Source organism: Passer montanus, unplaced genomic scaffold (assembly GCF_014805655.1).
Source record: "Passer montanus isolate IOZ18808 unplaced genomic scaffold, ASM1480565v1 scaffold100, whole genome shotgun sequence".
NCBI classification, from domain to species: Eukaryota; Metazoa; Chordata; class Aves; order Passeriformes; family Passeridae; genus Passer; species Passer montanus.
Genome location: NW_024356506.1, coordinates 539,211 through 559,358, shown reverse-complemented (window position 1 = coordinate 559,358; position 20,148 = coordinate 539,211). Strand labels below are relative to the sequence as shown.

Genomic DNA, 20,148 nt, shown 5'->3' with positions numbered 1-20,148 from the left:
AGATTCAAGATCATCAAATTCCAACCCCTGCCATGGTCAGGGACATCTCCCACTATCCCAGGTTGATCCAAGCCCTGTCCAACCTGGCCTGGGGCACTTCCAGGGATGGGGCAGCCACAGCTTCTCTGGGCAACCTGTGCCAGGGTCCTCCCCACCTTCCCACGAAGGAATTTTTTCCTGATCTTCTTCTCCCGTTTCCAGTTACAAACCTGAAGTGCTTTTTTCCACCCAGAAATTAGAGAACAAAGTACAAGAGAGGCTCTTCTGTGAGGATATTCCAGCTGGGATACCCTGTTGAGTCCCACCTCCAGCCAAAAATCAGGACTGTGTATGAGCCTTGAGTAGCCTTTGCTTGTGAGCTCCACAATTCTGGAAGGTGGAATGGGCATTCCAAAAGATAATTTCTCTGGAAAGACAAAACTTCAGCTGGGATTTAAACTGAAGGGAGAGCCAGGTTCAATCCTGGTTTGCCCTGAGCAGGATTCCCAGAGAAGCACCACGGGAACAGCAGGATTAATATTTAAAGGACTGGGTTTTCCAGCAGGGATCATTTCCAGTTGCTTTCCACAGCAGGACACTGGTCAGGCCATGAGTGGTGGTTGTTATCCCAGCATGCCCCGACTGCAGAGGTGGGAAAAACCAGGAGCTGTTTGGCTGCTTTGTTTTTTAAAAAATTTATATATTTTGCCATCTTTGGGAGCAGGAAGAGAGAGGAAGTAAGCCACACACAGCCCTCTTGGAACACACATTAAACCTGACAGAGAGACAAGACAAGGGCAGATATTATTGCGATATTCCAAGAGCAGGAAAAAGAAGGGGATATTTTTTGCAGTCGGGACATTGCATGTAAAACAGAGCTCTGATGTCATCAAATACAGAGAGGACTTGTAGTTCTTGCTAAAAATACTTATCTAGAATATAAATATACATTAGAGTGTAGCTGCGAGGCTTCTGGAGAGCTCTGCCACAGCCTTGTATTTACAGAGAGGGATTTAAATGTTTAATTCTGCACCCTCAAAGGAAAGTCACTCCATCTGAAGGAGTTATTAATTATGGAATGAGCCTGGCAGCACTGAAGTACAGCAGTAGTGATATCATTTTCAATATCACTCCCAAATTATTTCTCATCTCAAACCTATCATGTGCACTTTTTTCCGGTCTTAAAATAGAGCTATTTTTCCATATTAGGGTTTGGAGGGCTTGGAGCATCTGCCTCTGACACAGCAGCACATCCTCTTTTGGATATCTTCATTTTTCTCCTGCTTGACTCTCACATCCCTAATTCCAGAGGAACACAGAAGCCTCTTTCCCTCTTTATTCTGTACAGCCCCAGAAAACAAAGCCTAAAAATGAGGTGAAAAGAACCTTTCAGTGTCAGCAGCAGATGTGTTGAGGGGGAAGGAACTCGAGCACAGCATCACGGTTGGGATCTTAATTTAGAAAAGTCATTTTGGGTCACTTGGATACGAGAGAGATGCTCTGAGTGTTGGAAAAGGCTGGGGCAGATGGTCTGGGTGGGATCCACCTCCAGCACAGTCCTGGGGCTGCACTCTGCACATTCCCATCCGGGTGGAAAACACATAGGATGTGTTTTAATCCCTCTGTGCCCTGTTCTGGGTCCTGACACCTTTTATCCCCCAGTCCCCGATGGACAGATGGGAATTGTCACACATTGGTGGCTCCAGGCTTGGTCCAGCCACACATTTTTTTAGGATTGAGTTTTAAGTTCCTGAATATCCTCAGTAAATGTGGGTGGGGATGTTGTGCCTTGGGGAGAAACGATTTTGCATCAGCTCATGGCTGGGTAAATTGCTGAAATCCATGAGATCCAACATGTTACATGGAACTGAAAGCCAAAACATAGGAAATCCATGGATCAGAGTGTCAAAAACCTACTCCAGAATCTCAAAAAATATCCTACAGGCTGCCTTTGGCCAGCAGGTCTCTTAATGGAATCATGGAGTGGTTTGGGTTGGATGGGTCTGTAAAAACCCTCAAATTCCAACCCTGAGCCATGGGACACCTCCCACTATCCCAGGTTGTTCCAAGCCCTGTCCAACCGTGCCTGGAGCACATCCAGAATGAGGCAGCCACAGCTTCTCTGGGAAACCTGTGCCAGGACCGCCCCACCCTCATAGCCAAGAATTTCTCCCCAGTATCCCATTTATCCCTGTCCTCTGCCAGTGGGAAGCCATTCCCCCTTGTCCTGGCACTCCAGGCCTGTGTAATACAAGGGGTGAATATGCATTCCATGTCTTCAGGTCTTTCCTGCCCATTCCAAGGACAATTTGATGTCCTTGGAACAATTTGGACAATTTGGACAATTTGATGTGTCCCCAGTAACATCAGCAGTGACATCCCTGCACTGAGGCACAATTTAAACCTGGTTTTAATGCCCAGCCTTGCTCTGGACTCATCATCCAGTTGAATTATTCCTGTCTTGTTGGGACTGGGACATCCATCCCTTCACATCCTTGCAAAAGAATTGGCTTTCACTCAATAATCAATAAGGGAAGGAGATATAAAAGATTTCCTAGAAAAGCAAGTTGAGTGAAGTCAAGGCGCTCCAGTGTCAGTGCATTTGCTCCTGCAGTACCTTTGGATTTAGAATCATGGAATCACAGAATATCCAGAGTTGGAAGGGACCCACAACGATCATCAAGTCCAGCTCCTGGCCTTGCACAGGACACCTCCAAAAACCTCAGCAGAGGAGCAAAGTGAGGAGATTGGGATGACTGGGAGAAGCTCTGCTCCTTCTTTGAGGCCTGCTGCTCCGCACATTCCTTGGCTGCTCCCTGGGCTCCCTGGACCAGGCACAAACACGGGCTGGGGCTGAAGGCTTTGCCTCTGTGAAATCCTGGGGGCGGGTGGAAATCTGCCAGTCGAAACTGTGCCCTGGGCAGTGGAAGGATTCCAGAGGGTGGCTGGGAGCCAGCAGGGATGGGACATGCTTGCAGAGGGACGTGCCACTGCTCCCAGTGAGGAACATTGATCCATAGTGGGATTACTGGGAACAGGCTCACCACGAGCTGATTACCAATGTGCTTTGCTGTCGTTCTTCCTCACAGACCTTCTGAATCATTAAAAAGGTGTCTTCAGTCCCAGTGGAAGCTTTAACAGAACCTTTTCCACCCAAAAATCTGCTTCCTGACATCCGCAGGGCCTCCAGAAACCACTTCCGTGCAGTGAATCCAAAGCAGCAGCTTTGTGTGGTTACCTGCTCACGCACAAAACCAGGATCAGGTGAGCCGTGTCCTTACAAAGCTGGGCTGAAAACAAGCCAGACGTTGTTCCTAATCTTTCCTGGCTGCTGCCAATCCCCAGGGAGAGAAGCCACGGGGGAAGAGGTGTTTTTAGCATCAAGACAGCTGTCACTGTGTTGGGAGATGCCACCCAAATCTGAAAGAGAAACAAACACCCGGGAGATGGTGACAGACTTTGACGCACTCCCAGCAGAGCAGGAAAGTCAGCGTGGAAAGGAGGGGAGAGTGAATAGCAAAATATCTGACTTTTGCCCACAAAATTAGGGGCTTTAGACAAAATGCCATCATCCACCATCCATGGGAAGCTTAAGGACTTTGGAGGTGCAACTAGGAAGGGTTTTATGTTTGCTGGTGCCCTTGGATCACAAAAGGGCATTCTGAAATCTTATTTTTGCTTTTCCAGCTCTGTGCAAAGATGTCACAGACTGGTGGGGTTCTTCGAGCACACAGAGCCAGTCTTGGTATCTCAAGGGTCTTTTACTATTCAAGGAACACATGCCTAGAGTCTCCTGAGCTTCCAAAAGTCAAATCCCACCCTTATTTCTATCATATTTATTATTTCTTCTTTGAAGAAAAAACCTCATCTGAAATCTGTGCATCTTTGTGGCTCATATTCCAGACTTTCACAGCTGTGATGGTCAAAAAACACACGGACAAAAAATCACTGCTCTTTTTCCCCCTGCTCTTGGGTGGTATTTCCTGTTCTGATCTGCTCTTGGGAGATCAGCACTCCAAGGACAATAATTATCATTATTTGTGACTGTCACCTTGAGAAATCCAAGCTCTGTGCAAGATGTCACCAGTTAGACCACCACAAAAAGGGTCCTTGGAGAATCTGTTTTCTGTCTCCTGGGGCTGGATAAAGGATCTGAGATGTTTTATTCAGATAATATCTGAGCTACAATATCACCCCTTTATAAAGGTAATTAATGAATCCTTACTCCATAGAAAAACACAGCTGAAAGCCCCACAGCTGGTGTTTCCCTTTTTTTGGAATAAAAGGCAATTCCTGGCAATTCCTGATGCTTTGAAAAGCCATGAGGTCATTGGGAAAGAAAGGAGAGGAGAGGAGAGATTTCAGTTGCAAGTGACCTACAATGACCATCTGATCCATGCCCGACCATCTATGGACTGATCAAAAGTTAAACCTTGTTATAAATGGCATTATCCAAATATTTCTTAAGCACTGACATGTTTGGAACGCCAGCACCTCTCTGGGAAGCCTGTCCCAGTGTTTGACCCCTCTATCTGTGAAGAAATCTCTCCTTATTTCTACTCTAATCTGAGGTGTTCAGCACCTCTTTTTCCTTCCATCCAGCTCTTTTATTCAGTGTCATTTCTCCACTTGCCATGATTCCATGGATTTTTCCAAGCTTTAGACCTCAACCAACCTCCACCCCACAAGCAGAGAGCTGGGTCCCCCATGCTGAACTGCTCAGGGGAGCTCTGTTCAAACTGAGAATTCCCAGGAACCTGAGCCAGAGTGATGGAATCCATCCCGATCCATGTCCTAAACTCTGAACCATGGTGCCAGCAGTGCTTGGATTAGGAGCCCTGGGGTGTGGCTGGGTTTTTGGGAAATCCAGGACAGCAGGATCATGGATGGATGGATGGATGGAGCTGTGTTCTTGTTTCTCCCTCGTTGCTCAATAACCTCGTTTATTTTGGCAGCTTCTTGCCAGCCCTGGAGGCCAAAGAAGGGGTTTTGTGGAATCATATAATCATCCCAACTCTGGAACAACATGTGACAACATTATTGGTTCATTAAGGATTAGGTGCACCTGAGCTTAATGAGGCTGTTAGGAGTTTGTAGGAGATGACTACAAGCCCCCAGATATTTGCAGCTGGCTTAGCTCCAAGATCCTCATGCTTTGTTTTTGGGGACAAGGAGTGACAAAGTCATCTCCTCCCAGCACTGAAGTAGAAATAACCCCAGGAAATGTCCCTGCCATGTCCTGGGTTCACCCAATCCCAAGGGAATGATAATCCCATGGTAATGGGTGGCAGCAGGTTCCTCTGTGCAGCCCAGGCAGGTCCAGTCCAGAGTGGGATCATTTTTTCCCAATCACAGGAGGAAAAATGAGGCTGAAACATTCCTGTCCCTCATTTTGTAGCATTGCTTCTCTCTTGGAAACTCAGAGTTCTGTCCCTGGGCTGTATCCTCCCATCCTACAGGTCTGGAAAGTTGCATGGAATTAGTCACCACTGGAGAAAACAGATTTTTAAGGAAAGTAGGCCCATGACAAACCTGAGCTGTTGAAATGCAGCACTGTTATTTCCAACATTTTTTTAATTCCTCAAAAAGCATTATCCCACTCTATTTTTGGGATCAGATGTAGGTTTTCCTTATAAATAGCTGCATATTCTAATTCTGGCTGATAACTGGGACAAAGATGCCCTGGGCATCCAGACCTTGGTTTTGGGGGGTGGAGAATGCAACATTTCCAGCCAAGCTTTCTGTGAGGTCCTTCTCTCGGGAAAACTTTGCACCTGGAAAGTGTCCTGCATTCCTTGGATACAATCAAACCGGAGCACTGGGAAGGATTCATTGCCAAGACAACAAATTATTAGAACAAGGCTTTGAAGCTCTACAACAACTTTTCCTCAGAGGAGCTCAGAGCCTGAATTTAGACAGAAAAACTTCAGTATCAAAGCTGGCTGATAAGTATTCCTCTCATTTTAGAGTTAAGGAAGCTGTGTCATAAACCCATCCTGTGTGACACTGAACCAAAGCCCTTTGCTAAAGTTTGTGAAATAAAAAACTCTGTGTGGTTTGTGAAGAGATTTAAATGATTGATTACTCCAAAAAATCAGGCTGCAAACACGTCTCAGCAGACAGAAACAATTCTGTTTGAAAGAAAAAATACATTTAAATTGGAATTTAGGAAAGAATTCTTCCTTGTGAGGGTGGCGAGGCCCTGGGTCAGGTTTCCCATAGAAGCTGTGGCTGCCCCATCCTTGGAAGTGTCCAAGGCCAGGTTGGACAGGGCTTGGAGCAATCTGGGATAGTGGAAGGTGTTCCTGCCCATGGCAGGGGCTTGGATCTGGGTGATCTTGAAGTCCTTTCCAACTCAAACCATCCTATTATCCCATGAAATATTGTTCATCCATGAATAAGAAGGATTCATGGAACTATGAAGGATGGCTCAGTTCCCACCCCACCTTCATCTTACTGTAGCCTAGGAAAAGTCCATAAAACTCCATAATTCACTAAAAATGGGCTTTGGAACAGAACCTTCATGCACAAGTTGGAAAAAGCAGCTGAATTGTCCCCCAGACCAGCCCAGGGGGTTGGACCACAGACTCCAGAGCTGCCTTCCAACCCCATGTATGATTCCAGATCTGGATCCATACTGGGAGGCAATTCCTTTTATTTCTGCTTTACCCTCAAAACACCTTTCACTGCACCTCAGTTGCTGTCACATCCAGCTGGATATCTTTCCAAACATCACCAAGAGTTTCCATTCTCCCTTGGATACCTGTGCTGGCTCCAAATCCTTCCCAGTTTGTTTGCAAAGGGGATGGTGGGGTTGCCACAGGGAGCAGGGATTTGCAAATCCATAACCATGGCCTGGTGACACAGCCCTGCCCTTGAGGGCCTGAGTCACGTTGACACAGCCTTGAAGTCAAAGATAATCTCCTTATATAACCACGGGAATCCTCCTCGGAGTGAAGGAAGCCATCCAGATTTGTTTTTAAAATCAGTTTTGAAAAGAGCTTCCTGGATTTTATGAGCTCATGTTTCTGCTTCCTGGTCCAGGCACACACACAGCTCTGCTTGCAAACTGGGATGCTCACTCTGGGTACAACTATCCAGTTTTTTGTTTATTTTCCAGGAAAGTAAGGACAGGCTGGGAGAGCTGGGTGTGTTCACCTCGACAAGAAAAGATTCCAGGGAGACCTCAGAGCTCCTTCTGGTGCCTAAAGGGGCTTCAAGAGAGCTGGACAGGGACTTTGGATAAGAGATGGAGGGACGGGACAAAGGGAAGGGTTTCCCACTGCAAGAGGGCAGGGTTAGATGGATATTGGGAAGGAATTCTTCCCTGTGAGGGTGGCACAGGGTGCCCAGTGAAGCTGTGGCTGCCCCATCCCTGGAAATGCCCAAAGCCACATTGGACAGGGCTTGGAGCAACCTGGGACAGTGGAAGGTGTCCCTGTCTCAGGGAATTAGAGGGATTAACTTCCAGATGGAACAACTCAAGCACTGCTGAAATTCAGACTTCACGTTTTCAGGAGCAGCAGTAAAGGGCTTTTTTATGTAGGGACATTAAAGAAAACCTCGGTGCCTCATCCTCAGGATGTCACTGAAGGGTTCTGCAGTCCCCAGCAGGACAACTGTCTTGGCCTCTTGGAACACTTCCTCCAAGGAGGAATTAGCAAACACAGTGGATTGATTCTATTCTGTGAGGATTGGAAGCATGACACTGATCCCTGTGTGAAACATTCTGTCAGGACTGTTTGCTGATTCCCAGATTCCTGAGCTATATCCCACAGTCACCAAGCTGGATTTTACTTGGAGGGCTTCCAAGAGGGAATTCACCTGCTTTTGCCTCTGGGGACAGGGAAAAAAACAAAATATATTCAGAGAAATACTGTAGGGAGCTTAGCTCTTTGTATAGCTGGCTTGTGTTTATCCAGAGGCCTGCCTGAATCCTACTGCTCCCAAGGGAATCTGTTTAGACAGATCCAGGCCCTTGGGAAGGTCTCTCAGACTGGGAGCTGACAAACCAGAGCCAGGTTGTTCTACAAAAATTCATGCCTGAGCTGAGCTAGGAGGATTTTTTTTTTTGTTATTGGGAATTAATAAAGTGATCTGATCACTTTATTAAATCCAAATAACAAAAAAATTAGGTGGCAACTCATCCCAGCTCCATACAAGAGTCAGGAAGGTGTGGGGTGGGTGTCTGCTCCAAAGCCAGTCCCCACTGACCAAGCAAAGCCCTGCCTAATTTCCTCGGACAGCTTTTAGACAAGTTATTCATTTTTCCCTGAAGTTCTCCTTGCCTTTTGTCTGAAACATGAAGCCTTGTGCTCCCCAAGTATTTCAAAAAAGGTATAGAAAAGATGGAGCCAAACTCTTCCAAAGATTCACCGTGACAGGACAAGAGGTAAACCCAAAGGGTTGGGAGAGCTTGGGAGAAAAAAATAGGAGCAAAAGACTCATTCCTAAACAAAGCCTGCAGGGACAGCTTCGAGCAGCATCCAGGAATGAGGAGGATCAGAAAAAACATATGGCCCTGGAGGTCAACAGGATGAGGAGGGAATTAAATTTCAGCAAAAATGAACACAAAAAAAAAAAATATCCTTTTGTGGCTCTTGGGGGAACATAAATAATCAGAGACATTTCCAGAAGCAGGAAGCTGAGGACAACTTCACACCAGGTGGAACAGAGCTAATAGATTAATTAATATATTCATTTTTATATCAGAAAAGATACAAACCACAGAGAGGTTCAGGTTGATGTCTAATCACCCTGTGCTTGGAGAGCTCCACTTCACTCCAGGGGGAGCGACTCCAAAGCCTCACCCACCCAGATTTTCTGCCTTTCAGACTAGATCTCCCCCACAGCCATGATCTCTGCAGGGAACAGCCGGAATGTGGGAAACACGCTGCCAAACTGGCTGGAGATCAAAGGGGTGAAGCACCCGTGGCCAATGAAGGGAGGGGAGGATCAGCTCCTCCGCACGTGGCTCCTCAAAGGGATGACAGCCACGGTGCCACTCCAGTTCAGCCACCTGAGAGGTGGCTGCAATCAGCCGTGCCTGATGATTTTTGGAGGGCGTGGATCTCAAAAGAAAATCTCAATGGTTCAAGGGAGTCATAAACGGGAGGGCTGAAGGACAGAGGAAATTGAAACAAGGAAGGAAATTGGAAACCATTTCACCGCTTACCCCAAATGAAATCGTGGGGCAAGTGCTGGGGCTTCCTGGTTTTATCCCAGGTGGCACCTCTGGGGTCAACCCACTAAACTCCAGGATCTGATACTTCAGCAGAGCTGGAGAAATCCCCACCAAGGAGCTTTCAGAGTTTCATGGAATCGTTGGGTTGAAGGGGACATTCAAGATTATCTCGTTCCAACCCCCTGCCATGGCAGGGACACCTTCCACTATCCCAGCTTGATCCAAACCCCATCCAACTTGTCCTTGAACACTTCCAGAGATGAGGCAGGCACAGCTTCTCTGTGGCAACCTCTGCCAGGGCTTCATCACCCTCCCAGGCAAGGATTTCTTCCCAGTGTGCGTTCCTTGTAGAATTCCTGGAAATGGTGGTGTTTGTGTTCCAGTGATCCCAGTGGGATCATGATTTACGGGGTGCTCAGGTTGGAAAGGCAACCTCAGAATGTTCCTAACCCAAGTTCCTGAGCCAAGCTCCCAGTTTTGACGTCAGCCCGGGTTCCTCAGGACTTCATCCATCCAGGCCATGAAATATTCCCAAGGATCACCTCTCTTGGAAACCACATCTGCCACATGGAAGAGTTTATATCACATTTGGGTTGATTATCCCAAATGTCAGGAGCAGGGTGCTAACTGGAGGAGGATATTTTTGCTGGACCTTGGAAAGGGGATTATAGGAAAATGCAGAACCAGAGCAGGAGGGATCAAAATGTTGGAGCCTGGAGCGACACACAAGGAATTCAGGGAATTCAGTGAAAATTCAGTAAAGATAGATTTCTACTGTAAAGATAGATTTGTACAAGGAGAGTTGATGGAAGAAATGTTGATGGAAAGTCACTTCCAGTGAGGGATAATGGGAAATGTCTCATCCATCTGCTGTGCCCCAAAACCCAACTCTGTTGACTGTTAAACAATACTGAAATATGGAGTTTGGAAATAAAAGAAAGGAAAAATAAATGTTATTACAACTGTTTTAACACAAGATTATTTTTATTCTGCCCAAAAGGGTACAGAGAACATGAGATCTTAACCTCCCTGGAACAGATCATTGGCATTGGAAGTTCAGTCTCCTGCCTCATATGTTGGACACAGAAATGTCTCCTTAATTTTTTGGGGGACAAAGAAGGAGATCTAGGAAGAACAGCAGAAAATTATGGGGCAGAGAGGACCTGCTCTAAGGAGATAGGGAAGTCTCTTCTCAAGCTTTTTTGCCTTAAATATACTTCACACATTTTAATTTTTTACTTCAAACCCAATCACACCAGCACAGCAAAGAAACTCCATAGCTAATTTTGTGGGAGTTGTTGAAAAATCAATTTTAAAAATTGAGTTGGGCCTTCCTGTGTTCTGCTTGTCTCTTAGTTGTGGGGAAAGTGTGGATATTACCCACCTCCCCAAAAAAAACCAAACCAAACCAAACCAACAACAACAACAAAAAAAAAAAAAAAAAAAAAAAAAAAACCAAAAAAAAAACACCAAAAAAAGCACACAAACAATTTTTGGGAGCTGTTGAGTGTTGTTCATGAGGCATCCACATGGAAAGCTGGGCTGTGGGGGGCTATTTTCTTCATGGAATTTTCAGAATGAATTGCTCCTGTCATCCTCTCACACTCTAGTCCAGAAAAAGGCACAGAGGGAACTTGCCAGGATCCCAACTGGCACAACGCTGATCCCCAAACTTGCTGCGCCATCAACGTTGCACAGGTCAGAGAAACAGCAGGTGACAGGACGTGTCATCCCGATGCCATCCACATCAGAGGGTTCACACACAGAGGAGCACATCTTGGTGACAGTCAAGACTCCTGTGTGGGGATAAACTGTGGCAAAGAAAAAAAGCAGAAACAGTTAGGAATGGGAAAAACAGGGGAGAGCATCACCATTGATGACCAGGAGTTGGTGTCATGGAATTATAGAATGGTTTGCGTTGGAAAGATTATCAAATTCCAGCCTCTCTGCCATGGGACACCTTCCACTATCCTAGATTGCTCCAAGCCCTGCCCAACCTGGCCTTGGACACCTCCAAGGATGGGGCACCCCAGCTTCTCCAGGAAACCTTTGCCAGGGCCTCCCCACCCTCACAGGGAGCAATTTCTTCCTAATATCCTAAATCAAACTCACTAAAATCCTCATCTAAACTCACCCTCTTTAGGTTTAAAGCCATTCCCTGTTTTCCTATCACCACACGACCCTGCAAAAAGTTAAAATCTCATTTCTGAACATTAACCAGGAGTTTGCATTCACCAAATATTCCCTCACACAAACACTGCTTCCCACAACAGCCTGAGAGCCAGAGCTCCCACGGGAGTTCCTCTCCACTTTTTAAGTGGAAAGAGGAACCGGTCTCCACACCAGCATTGTTGAAGCACTGATGCCTGCTAAAAGTATGGATAAAGAAGTAATTGTCCTTACCATCCTCCAGGGAATAGATTGTAGTCTTGCATATGTTCTCTTTCTCTGTGCAGTTCTCAACTTTCTGGCACTCCTGAACTGGAGTCAAATCCCTGCACGTGTAACACTGCAAGGAGTGTCCTGTGAGGAGGGAAAACAGGAGGATGGAAAAACATGAGGATGGTCTCACTGATCACTGTGGACCCTGTCCAGGTATCTCTTGGGAGGGATTTTCCAAAATAATCATGCTGAGAATGAGAATGGAATAATAGAACGTGTTTGGACTGGTGGGAGTGAGAAACACAAAGGTGTGGTGGTCAAAGCACAGCCTCAGGTCGGGTTCAGACCCCTTGTGATGAGTCAAACAAGAGAGAGCCACACACACAGGAGACCCTGTGATACAGGAAAGAGCTTGGGCTGATTTATTTCACTGTTTTCTGGATTTATGCCTCTCCTTGACTTTAGTGGAGCATCAGAAAGAGATCCCACACTTCCAAACTCCCAGAATCAGAATAGGGGAGGTTGGAAGAGTCCTCTGGAGCTCCACCAGCCCAATCCCTGCCCTCAAGCAGTACCACCTAAAGCCTCTAATTCAGGGCTGTCCCCAGGTGGGGTTTTAATATCTCCAAGGATGGAGATTACACAACTTCCCTGGGAAACCTCTGCCAGTGCTCAGTCAACCTGACAGTCATAAAGTGTTTCCTGATGTTTCTCTCTTTCAGTTTTTTGTCCTTTGCCTGATCCTGGCACTGGGAATCACTGAAAGGAGTCCAGCTCTGTCCCCTTTGCTCTCTCCCTTCAGGAATTTACTGACATTTATAAGATTCCCAATTTGAACCCTCACTTCTCTGGCCTGAGAAGTCCCAGTTTTTCCTCAGAAATGTTCACTCAGCCCATGCCTTGTCCATGAGGATTTTGGAACAGGTTTCCTAAAGAGGTTGTGGACCCCCCACCCCTGGAAGTGTCCAAGGCCAGGTTGGACAGGGCTTGGAGCAACCTGGGATAGTGGAAAGTGTCCCTGCCATGGCAGGGGGTGGAACTGGATGATCTTTGAAGTCCCTTCCAACCCAAACCATTCCCTGATCCCATGATCTTATAGGAGAGAGCATCACAGTCTTTCCTGAAGTCCAGGTAGAAAATATCCACAGCTCCTCCCTTGTCTACCAGGTCAGTCTCTTTATCACAGAAATTTGTCAGCTTGGTCAGGTTTATCCCTTGGTGAAGGATCTGGATACACACACAAAAAAGTTGGATTTGGACGTGAGTTGCAGCAGTGAGAATTTCCTCTGGTGCCATCCACTCTGCCAGCTCTTCCCAAAGGCTGGGAGGGTGTCCCAGACAGGAGGGATTTGTCTCCATCATACTGAGAACAAACTGAGCACAATCCTTCCCCTTGTGCTGAGATTCTGGGTTTGTAAGAAGAATGTGAGGGGTTATTTTAAATCCTGGAACAGTTTGGGTTGGAAGGGTCCTTAAAATCTTCCCGTTCCAGACGCCTGCCATGAGCAGGGACACCTTCCACTATCCCAAGTTGCTCCAAACCCCATTCAACCTGGCCTTGGACACTCCCAAGGATGGAGCAGCCACAGCTTCTCTGGGAAAACCTGTGCCAGGACCTCACCAGCCTTACAGAGAAGAATTAAACCAGACAGCAGCACCATGAATGGATTGCATGCAACAAGTTCTGCTCTAGGCAGAGACCACAGACACAAAATTTGTCACTTGAGACTCCAAATCCATCCTGAGTCAGCTCCTCCTGCCTTGTCCCTCACTACTTGAGAGATGTTCCTCATCCCTGTTAAGTTGTAAAGCCCTTGAGAGCTGCAGGTTCTTCTCAGTTCCTACAACCACAGAATAACCACAGCCCAAGCCTTTCAGTGCCTGAAGTCTTCTGAGGTGGAGAAACTTTGGAGAAAACCACTGAAGAACCCAGATTTTTGTGACACGGAGCTCTCCAAGCTAAAGATATCAAATCAAAACAGTGTCTGGTGCTTCCTATCACCAAAAAAAGCCATTTTTGACAAGTTTTTTCAGGGCATTTTGCTCTCTGTGGGTTTTTCTGAGGAACCCAACATTTTATCTGGGTCCTCTCCTCTAGGTGCTCTCTTCCACCCCCTCAGCAGACACCTCAAAGTGGGTGCCACAACCACACTGATGTATTTTGCTGCCATCACACCCCAACAGCCCCTCTTCAGTCTGGGAAGCCCTTGTCACCCTGTCTGTGTGACGTTCCTGCTGAAATTCCTTAAAACCTCGCTAAAAAGGAGAAATTATTCATCTCCTCCCAGGTCCAATGGGATGTCAGCAGGCTCAGGCAAACAAGTCACCCTGTGAAAACAGACACCATCCTCGTTAATGAGCCAGAAAAAGCCCTTTTTAAACAAACACAGCAATTTTCCTGCTAAAGCAAACTTTATTCTCTTGCTTTGCCCATCATGACCTGATGGCTTTGTTTGCACTAATTCAAGTCTGACAGTTGTGAAATTCATCTTTAGGAGGAAGCATCTCTTTTAGTCTCACATTTCAGGATGCTGGACAAATGCAACGCACAGGATTTGTGTTCCTCTCTGAAAAGAAAACCAAACAAGCCACCACCTGTTTCTCCCCTGCAGAATCTGCTCAGCAAGGAGGGAAGAACTGAACATGTCCTTGCAAAAGAAGGAAATAAATAGGAGTTTAAAAATCCTGACAGAGCTCCACAGACAGGCACAGATAAAATCAGAGCTGGCACTGTCTGGATCTGAGAATATCCCAATGAACAGTCACAGATCCTGGACTGATCCTGCTCATTAATTACCTTGGACATCCAGGAGAACACCAACAAAGCTTGGGATCATCAATTTTTGTCCAAGAGGTTGGCGTGGTGGTAGAAACAAGGGACAGAAAGGATGGAGGGAGGATCATGGAACCATAGAATGGAATCACAGAATGGTTTGGACTGGAAGGGACCTTTCTGATCATGGAATTTCACCCCCTGCCATGGGCAGCAGCACCTTCCACTGGACCAGATTGCTCCAAGCCCAGCCCAGCCTGGCCTTGGACACTTCCAGGAATGAGCATCCACAGCTTTTTGGGATAATCTGTTCCAGTGCCTCACTTTGATCTTTAAGGTCACTCCTAACCCAAACCATTCCATGATTTTATGATAAACATAGAATACCTGGAGTACCTGGGCCTCCAGCAGTGTCCCAGCCCATCTTTCCCATTCCTAACAGCTAAAATTGTATAAATCCCACATATAACATTTTTTGAGAGCTCCTACACATGCTGCATGGAACTGACATCTAGGGCTAAGTATCAAAAAAGGTGCAGAAAGTTAAAAATAATGTTAAAAAAAATGAGTGAGATAGAGCACGAACATGGAAAAAGTGAGAATGGGAATTTGCATTAAAGGAATGACAGGGTTTAATCACACTCTGCCTTGTGAAACTTCCTAAAGAGCCTGACCTGACAATCCAAATGACACCATCACCATCCTGAACATATGGAAAATTCCAAAGACAGATTTTCTTTTTCCCTGAAAACTGCCTAAAGTCAGAGATGTGGCTTTCAGATGGAATGGGGCACATCCTATCCCACCACACTGCATGTCCTGAAGGAATTCGGATAAATCTGAACAGGAACTCACCCAAATCCATGCAAATGACAGCAGCCAACAGAAGAGACAGAAACACCTTCATCTTGCACAGCCCTCGCTGTCTGGTCCCTGGGTTGTCACCACTCTTCACCGATGTCACACGTCCCGGTGATTTGCCATGCACGGATTCCGTCCCCAGATCCAAATCTACTGGAAAAACGACTCTCATTGAGCTATAAATGAATTGAAAGAGCTCCAAAGCAGGCCCCACCTCTTGCTACTCCGTCATGTCTTTTCATGTTCTTTGGAGAAGAAAATTTGTTTTTGCCTGGTGGACAATGGCTGGGATTGGTTAAGTCTGGTGTTTTGTGTCCAAGCAGGATGTGGAAAGCCTGGGGTGTTAAGTAATCCTGGTGTCCAGGTCTTGTCTTGCAGCTTGGGGATATTTCCTCTCCTTTTTTGGAGTGGTTTCAAGAAATCCTGGGTAAAAACACCTTGGTGGGTGTGAACACCAAGGAATTGAACCTCATGGATATTTCTCCTCTGCATTTTCACCTTCAGTGAAGTCCACAGTTTATCAGGAGGATGAGAATCATGGAATAGTTTGGATTGGAAGGGATAATCTCATTCCAAACTCTCTCCATGGGCAGGGACACCTTCCACTAGACCAGGTTGCTCCAAGCATTGTCCGGCCTGGTCTAGAAGTGGAAATCTGACTTTCAATCACTCACTCAGTGGAAAAAGTAAATGGAGCACTAGGAAAAAAACAGGACCAGGACCCAAAAGCTTGGGCCAAAGGAATGTCTTCAGGCTCCTTATCCCAAGGAAGATGGCATGGAAAAACCCCTCTGCTCTGAGCCAAATCTCTCCAAACGTGGTTGCAAGCTCATGACGTTTTTGCTTCCCAAACACTTTTCCCATTCCCAACCCTGCTGCCCCAGGCATCTGCTGGATTTTCCTGCACTTCAGGCCAGCTCCATGCCAGGAAATCCTCCTCCAACATGGGATGAGCAAAGTGTGGAATTGCAAAAACTGGGAAGGAAGAGCCTTTTGGTGGCTATGCCAGGGACCCTCCCAACACAGAGTTTTACTAAGGAATGGGGAAAAGCTGAATCCAAGATGATGTTGGAGATATCCCCACTATCTTTGTTATTCCACCACTGAAGGAACTTTATCCAGAGTTGTTCACATGAACTCTTGGAATCATAGAATCATTAAGGTTGGGAAAGATGTCAGGATCATCACATCCAGAGTCAAACCAGCAGCACCACCATTTCGTCCTCTAAACCCTCTCCTCAAGTGCTATTTTTGAGTACTTCCAGGTTTGTGACTCCATCACTACCCTGGAGCCTGTTCCAATGCCTGACAACCCTTTCTGCAAAGAAATTTTCCCTGATATCCAATCCAAACTTTCCCTGGTGCGACTTGAGGCTAATTTGTTTTGTCCTGCCTTGGAATGTTAAAAGTTTTTCTAGGAATGCTGGATTAAAAAAATCCAATCATCATCTCTCCAAATCTAAAGCTCCACAATCATGGAATGGCTTAGGTTGGAAGGGAATTTAAAGACCATATAATCCCAACCTCCTGCCATGGGCAGGGACAACTTCCACTATCCCAGGCTGCTCCAAACCCTATCCAACCTGGCCTTGGACATTTCCAGGAATGGGGCAGCCACAGCTCCTCTCAAATTCTATTCCAGGGACTCCCCATCCTCACGGGAAAGAATTTTTCCCTAATACCCAATCTAAAGGTGGTCCCAGCATTTCAGCAATCCCTGTCGCTTTTCCAAACACCACTTCTGGGAGACTTCCATCCTCAGGAATTCCGACGGGTTGTTTTCACAGTTGCCTCTCTAATACAGTAATTAGGTGGATTATGAGAGCTAAGCAGTTATTACCAGCCCCAAAAATTACCTAGGGAAAGACATTTAGGTATATTCCACCCCTGTCGCTTTTCCAAACACCACTTCTGGGAGACTTCCATCCTCAGGAATTCCGACGGGTTGTTTTCACAAAACAGCCTTTCTAATATAGTAATTAGGTGGATTATGAGAGCTAAGCAGTTATTACCAGCCCCAAAAATTACCTAGGGAAAGACATTTAGGTATATTCCATGTCTGGCATTCCTCATGTTCAGCAGAAAATATTATAATCCTATTAAAAAGGCGAAATCCTCTGATGGGGTTTGCCTTGTTCATATGGAACAAAAAGAAAAGAAAAGAAAAAAACATTGATGGGGTGTGGCTTCTGGTTTCTGGTGTTAAGTGGCCTCAAACAATATGCGTTAAATGACTGGTTCCACCTGCACAGCTGAAATGTGATCTCCCTCGCCTTAGAAAATCTTGGATGGAAGAATCTCTGCCACCACCCTGCTCTAAATCCTCTTCCCTCCTTCGCTCCGGAGGGTGGTTTTGGAGCGGTGTCAACACACCTTGTTTATGGTTTCAGTTGATCTTATCTGAGTCCTGAAATGTCTCCTCTTTTATGCACACCCTGTGCTGCTGCTTTGCAGGGCTGGCAACTCACCAAAAAAAAAAATAAAAAAATTAACAAGAACTAATGAGAATATTCAAATATTGTTTTGTTGAATTCCTGTTATTATTTTGTAGGAAACCACAACCTGTCCTACTGAGGGGGCTTCCCACTAATTGCAGAAAAAAAAATAAAGACACACAATCTGCATAAATCTGTCTCATCACAAGATGGATTAAAAAAATATATATACAATTTTTAGTGTATCTGTTCAAATGGAAATTAATACAAAAAACTCTCGCACTTCAGATGAGTTTGTTGTCATAAATACAAGGAAAAGTTCAGCCAAATGTTTACTTCCAGCCTGGGAATCCCATGCCAAACTCTTTTCCTGTCCTACCTCGCCAGCTGAGGCAGTCTCAGGGTGGAGGCATCTTCATCAGCCCTGACTCACTTACATCCAGCCTGGAAATCTCAAAATCCCTCACCCTCCCAGGCTGCCCAATTCCATTGCAAATCCTAAAATTCCTCATCCACCTCCAGGGCAGAGTTTCAGGGACCAAGGGCTGCAGGCACTGAGAGCCTTCTTAATTATTTTGAGCTCTCCATATTCATTACTCTAATCAGCTCTTGACGTTCCTCCAGTGAATCCCAAATTTCCAGAGCAGGCAGATGCAGGAGTGAAAGATGGGATTGGATTTAAGGGTGGAGGGGTGCTGACATGACCCTGTCATCTGCTCATGCTGAGCTTTTTTGGAAGAGGATTTAAAGATCATCCCATTCCAACCCTTGCCATGGGCAGGGACATCTTCCACTATCCCAGGGTGCTCCAACCTGGCCGTGGATACTTTCAGGGATGGGGCAGCAACAGCTTCTCTGGGAATTCCATTGCAGCCCCTCACCACCCTTACAAGGAAGGATTTCTTCCCAATATCCCATTTAACCATACCCCATTCCTGTTTAAAGCTATTCCCCCTTGTCCTGTCCTTCCACCTCTTTTCCAAAGTTCCTCTCGAGCTCTCCTGGAGCCCCTTCAGGCTCTGGAAGGGGCTCTGAGGTCTCCCTGGAGCCTTCTCTTCTCCAGGCTGGACATTCCCAGCTCCTCCAGCCTGGCTCCAGAGCAGAAGGGCTCCAACCCTTGGAGCATCTCCAGGGCCTCCTCTGGACTCACTCCAGCAGCTCCACAGGTCAGGGATGAAAGGCGCTCATGGAATCACCAAGGATGGGTTACTCTGAGCACTGAACTGCTGCTGGGAAGATGCCAGGGATTAAATCACCATGAATTTCACCTCTGAGACACCACAGTTCCCACCTGTCCCTCGCAGACACCAAAATTCTCCGGAGCTGAGGTTTTTGCACCAGAAAGAAAGGAATTAAACGGGTATCCTTGCCCTTCTCTATCTCCTCCATTGATGAGGAATGTCTTTAAAAGTTAAAGAGAAAGCTGGGGAAAAAAAAAAAAGTAAAAAACAGAGAATAGCAAGCCTGACTCTGACCTATCCCCATGAATAAGGAGTCAGGAATCCAACCCTGCAGCTCCTTTAGAGCCATTTTCACTAAGGCACCACTCATTAGCTCATTAGTCACAGCAGCCTTGTTCCTCCTAATTGATTTTACTACAATCCCCTACAATGTATGGCCAGGATCCAACGTGTCTCTGCCTGGCTTAAAAACCATTACATTGGCACAGCTTTGGCAGACACTTCATCCCTCTTCCAAGCCTCTGGAATGTGTAATGGTCAGGTGATTCCCATAACTGAGCTTCTGGAAGGTGCCCTCAGGGAAAGGACATGTGTCCCCTCGGTGGGACAAGGCTCAAAGGAGCCAGCTGAGCAGAGAGTTGTGGCTTTCACACCTGGGTGGGTTTGACACAGACTGGAGCTGCGGGAAGTTTGGCAGCTCTCTCCACACTGGATTTCACCTCGGCACTGAACTGGGACAAAGAATCGTGGAATGGTTTGGGTGGGAGGGGACCTTCAAGATTATCTCATTCCAAACCCTTGCCATGGGCAGGGACACCTTCCATGTCTCCAGGTTGCTCCAAGCCCCATCCAACCTGGCCTTGAAGGGATCCAGGGGCAGCCACAGCTTCTCTGGGAATTCCAGGGCCTCACCACCCTCACAGGGAAGAATTCCTTCCCAGGATCCCATCTATCCCTGCCCTCTGGCAGTGGGAAGCCATTCCCTGTGTCCTAGCACTCCATCCCTTGTCCCAAGTCCCTCTCCAGCTCTCCTGGAGCCCCTTCAGTCACTGGAAGGGGCTCTGAGGTCTCCCTGGAGCCTTCCCTTTCTCCAGGCTGGACGTTCCCAGCTCTTCCCAGCGTGGCTCCAGCCCTTGGAGCATCATCTTGGTCTCCTCTGGACCTGTTCCAGCAGCTCCAGGTGCTGAGGCCCTCAGAGCTGGACACAGAACACCAGGAGGGAGTGGAGCAGAGGGAGGGAATCCATCCCTGGACCTGCTGGTCACATTCCTTTTGATGCATCCCAGGGTTCTGCTGTCTCCTGGCTCCAACAGAGACCTGAGAGAACTTGATTAAAGCCAGACCCAGGGCAGA

General features: G+C 46.7%; 1 protein-coding gene across 1 annotated transcript; it reads right to left on the bottom strand.

Moving 5' to 3' along the window:
• Window positions 1-10,683: 10,683 nt before the first annotated feature.
• On the bottom strand, window positions 10,684-15,305 carry LOC120504744 (ly6/PLAUR domain-containing protein 2-like). Its single transcript, XM_039714546.1, has 3 exons — window positions 15,174-15,305; window positions 11,567-11,686; window positions 10,684-10,974 (listed from the first exon to the last, which is right to left on the bottom strand). Exons 1-3 carry the CDS (start codon window positions 15,223-15,225, stop codon window positions 10,763-10,765), a joined length of 384 nt encoding a protein of 127 aa, XP_039570480.1. The 5' UTR covers window positions 15,226-15,305; the 3' UTR covers window positions 10,684-10,762.
• Window positions 15,306-20,148: the final 4,843 nt, after the last annotated feature.

What these genes read in the sequence shown, in the direction of transcription:
- LOC120504744 (XM_039714546.1), bottom strand. Translation starts at nt 15,225, where the DNA reads ATGAAGGTGTTTCTGTCTCTTCTGTTGGCTGCTGTCATTTGCATGGAT. An exon ending in TGTCATTTGCATGGATTTGG is followed by an intron (nt 11,687 to 15,173) that starts GTGAGTTCCTGT and finishes CCCTCCTCACAG; the next exon opens with GACACTCCTTGCAGTGTTAC. An exon ending in AATCTATTCCCTGGAGGATG is followed by an intron (nt 10,975 to 11,566) that starts GTAAGGACAATT and finishes TCTTTGCCACAG; the next exon opens with TTTATCCCCACACAGGAGTC.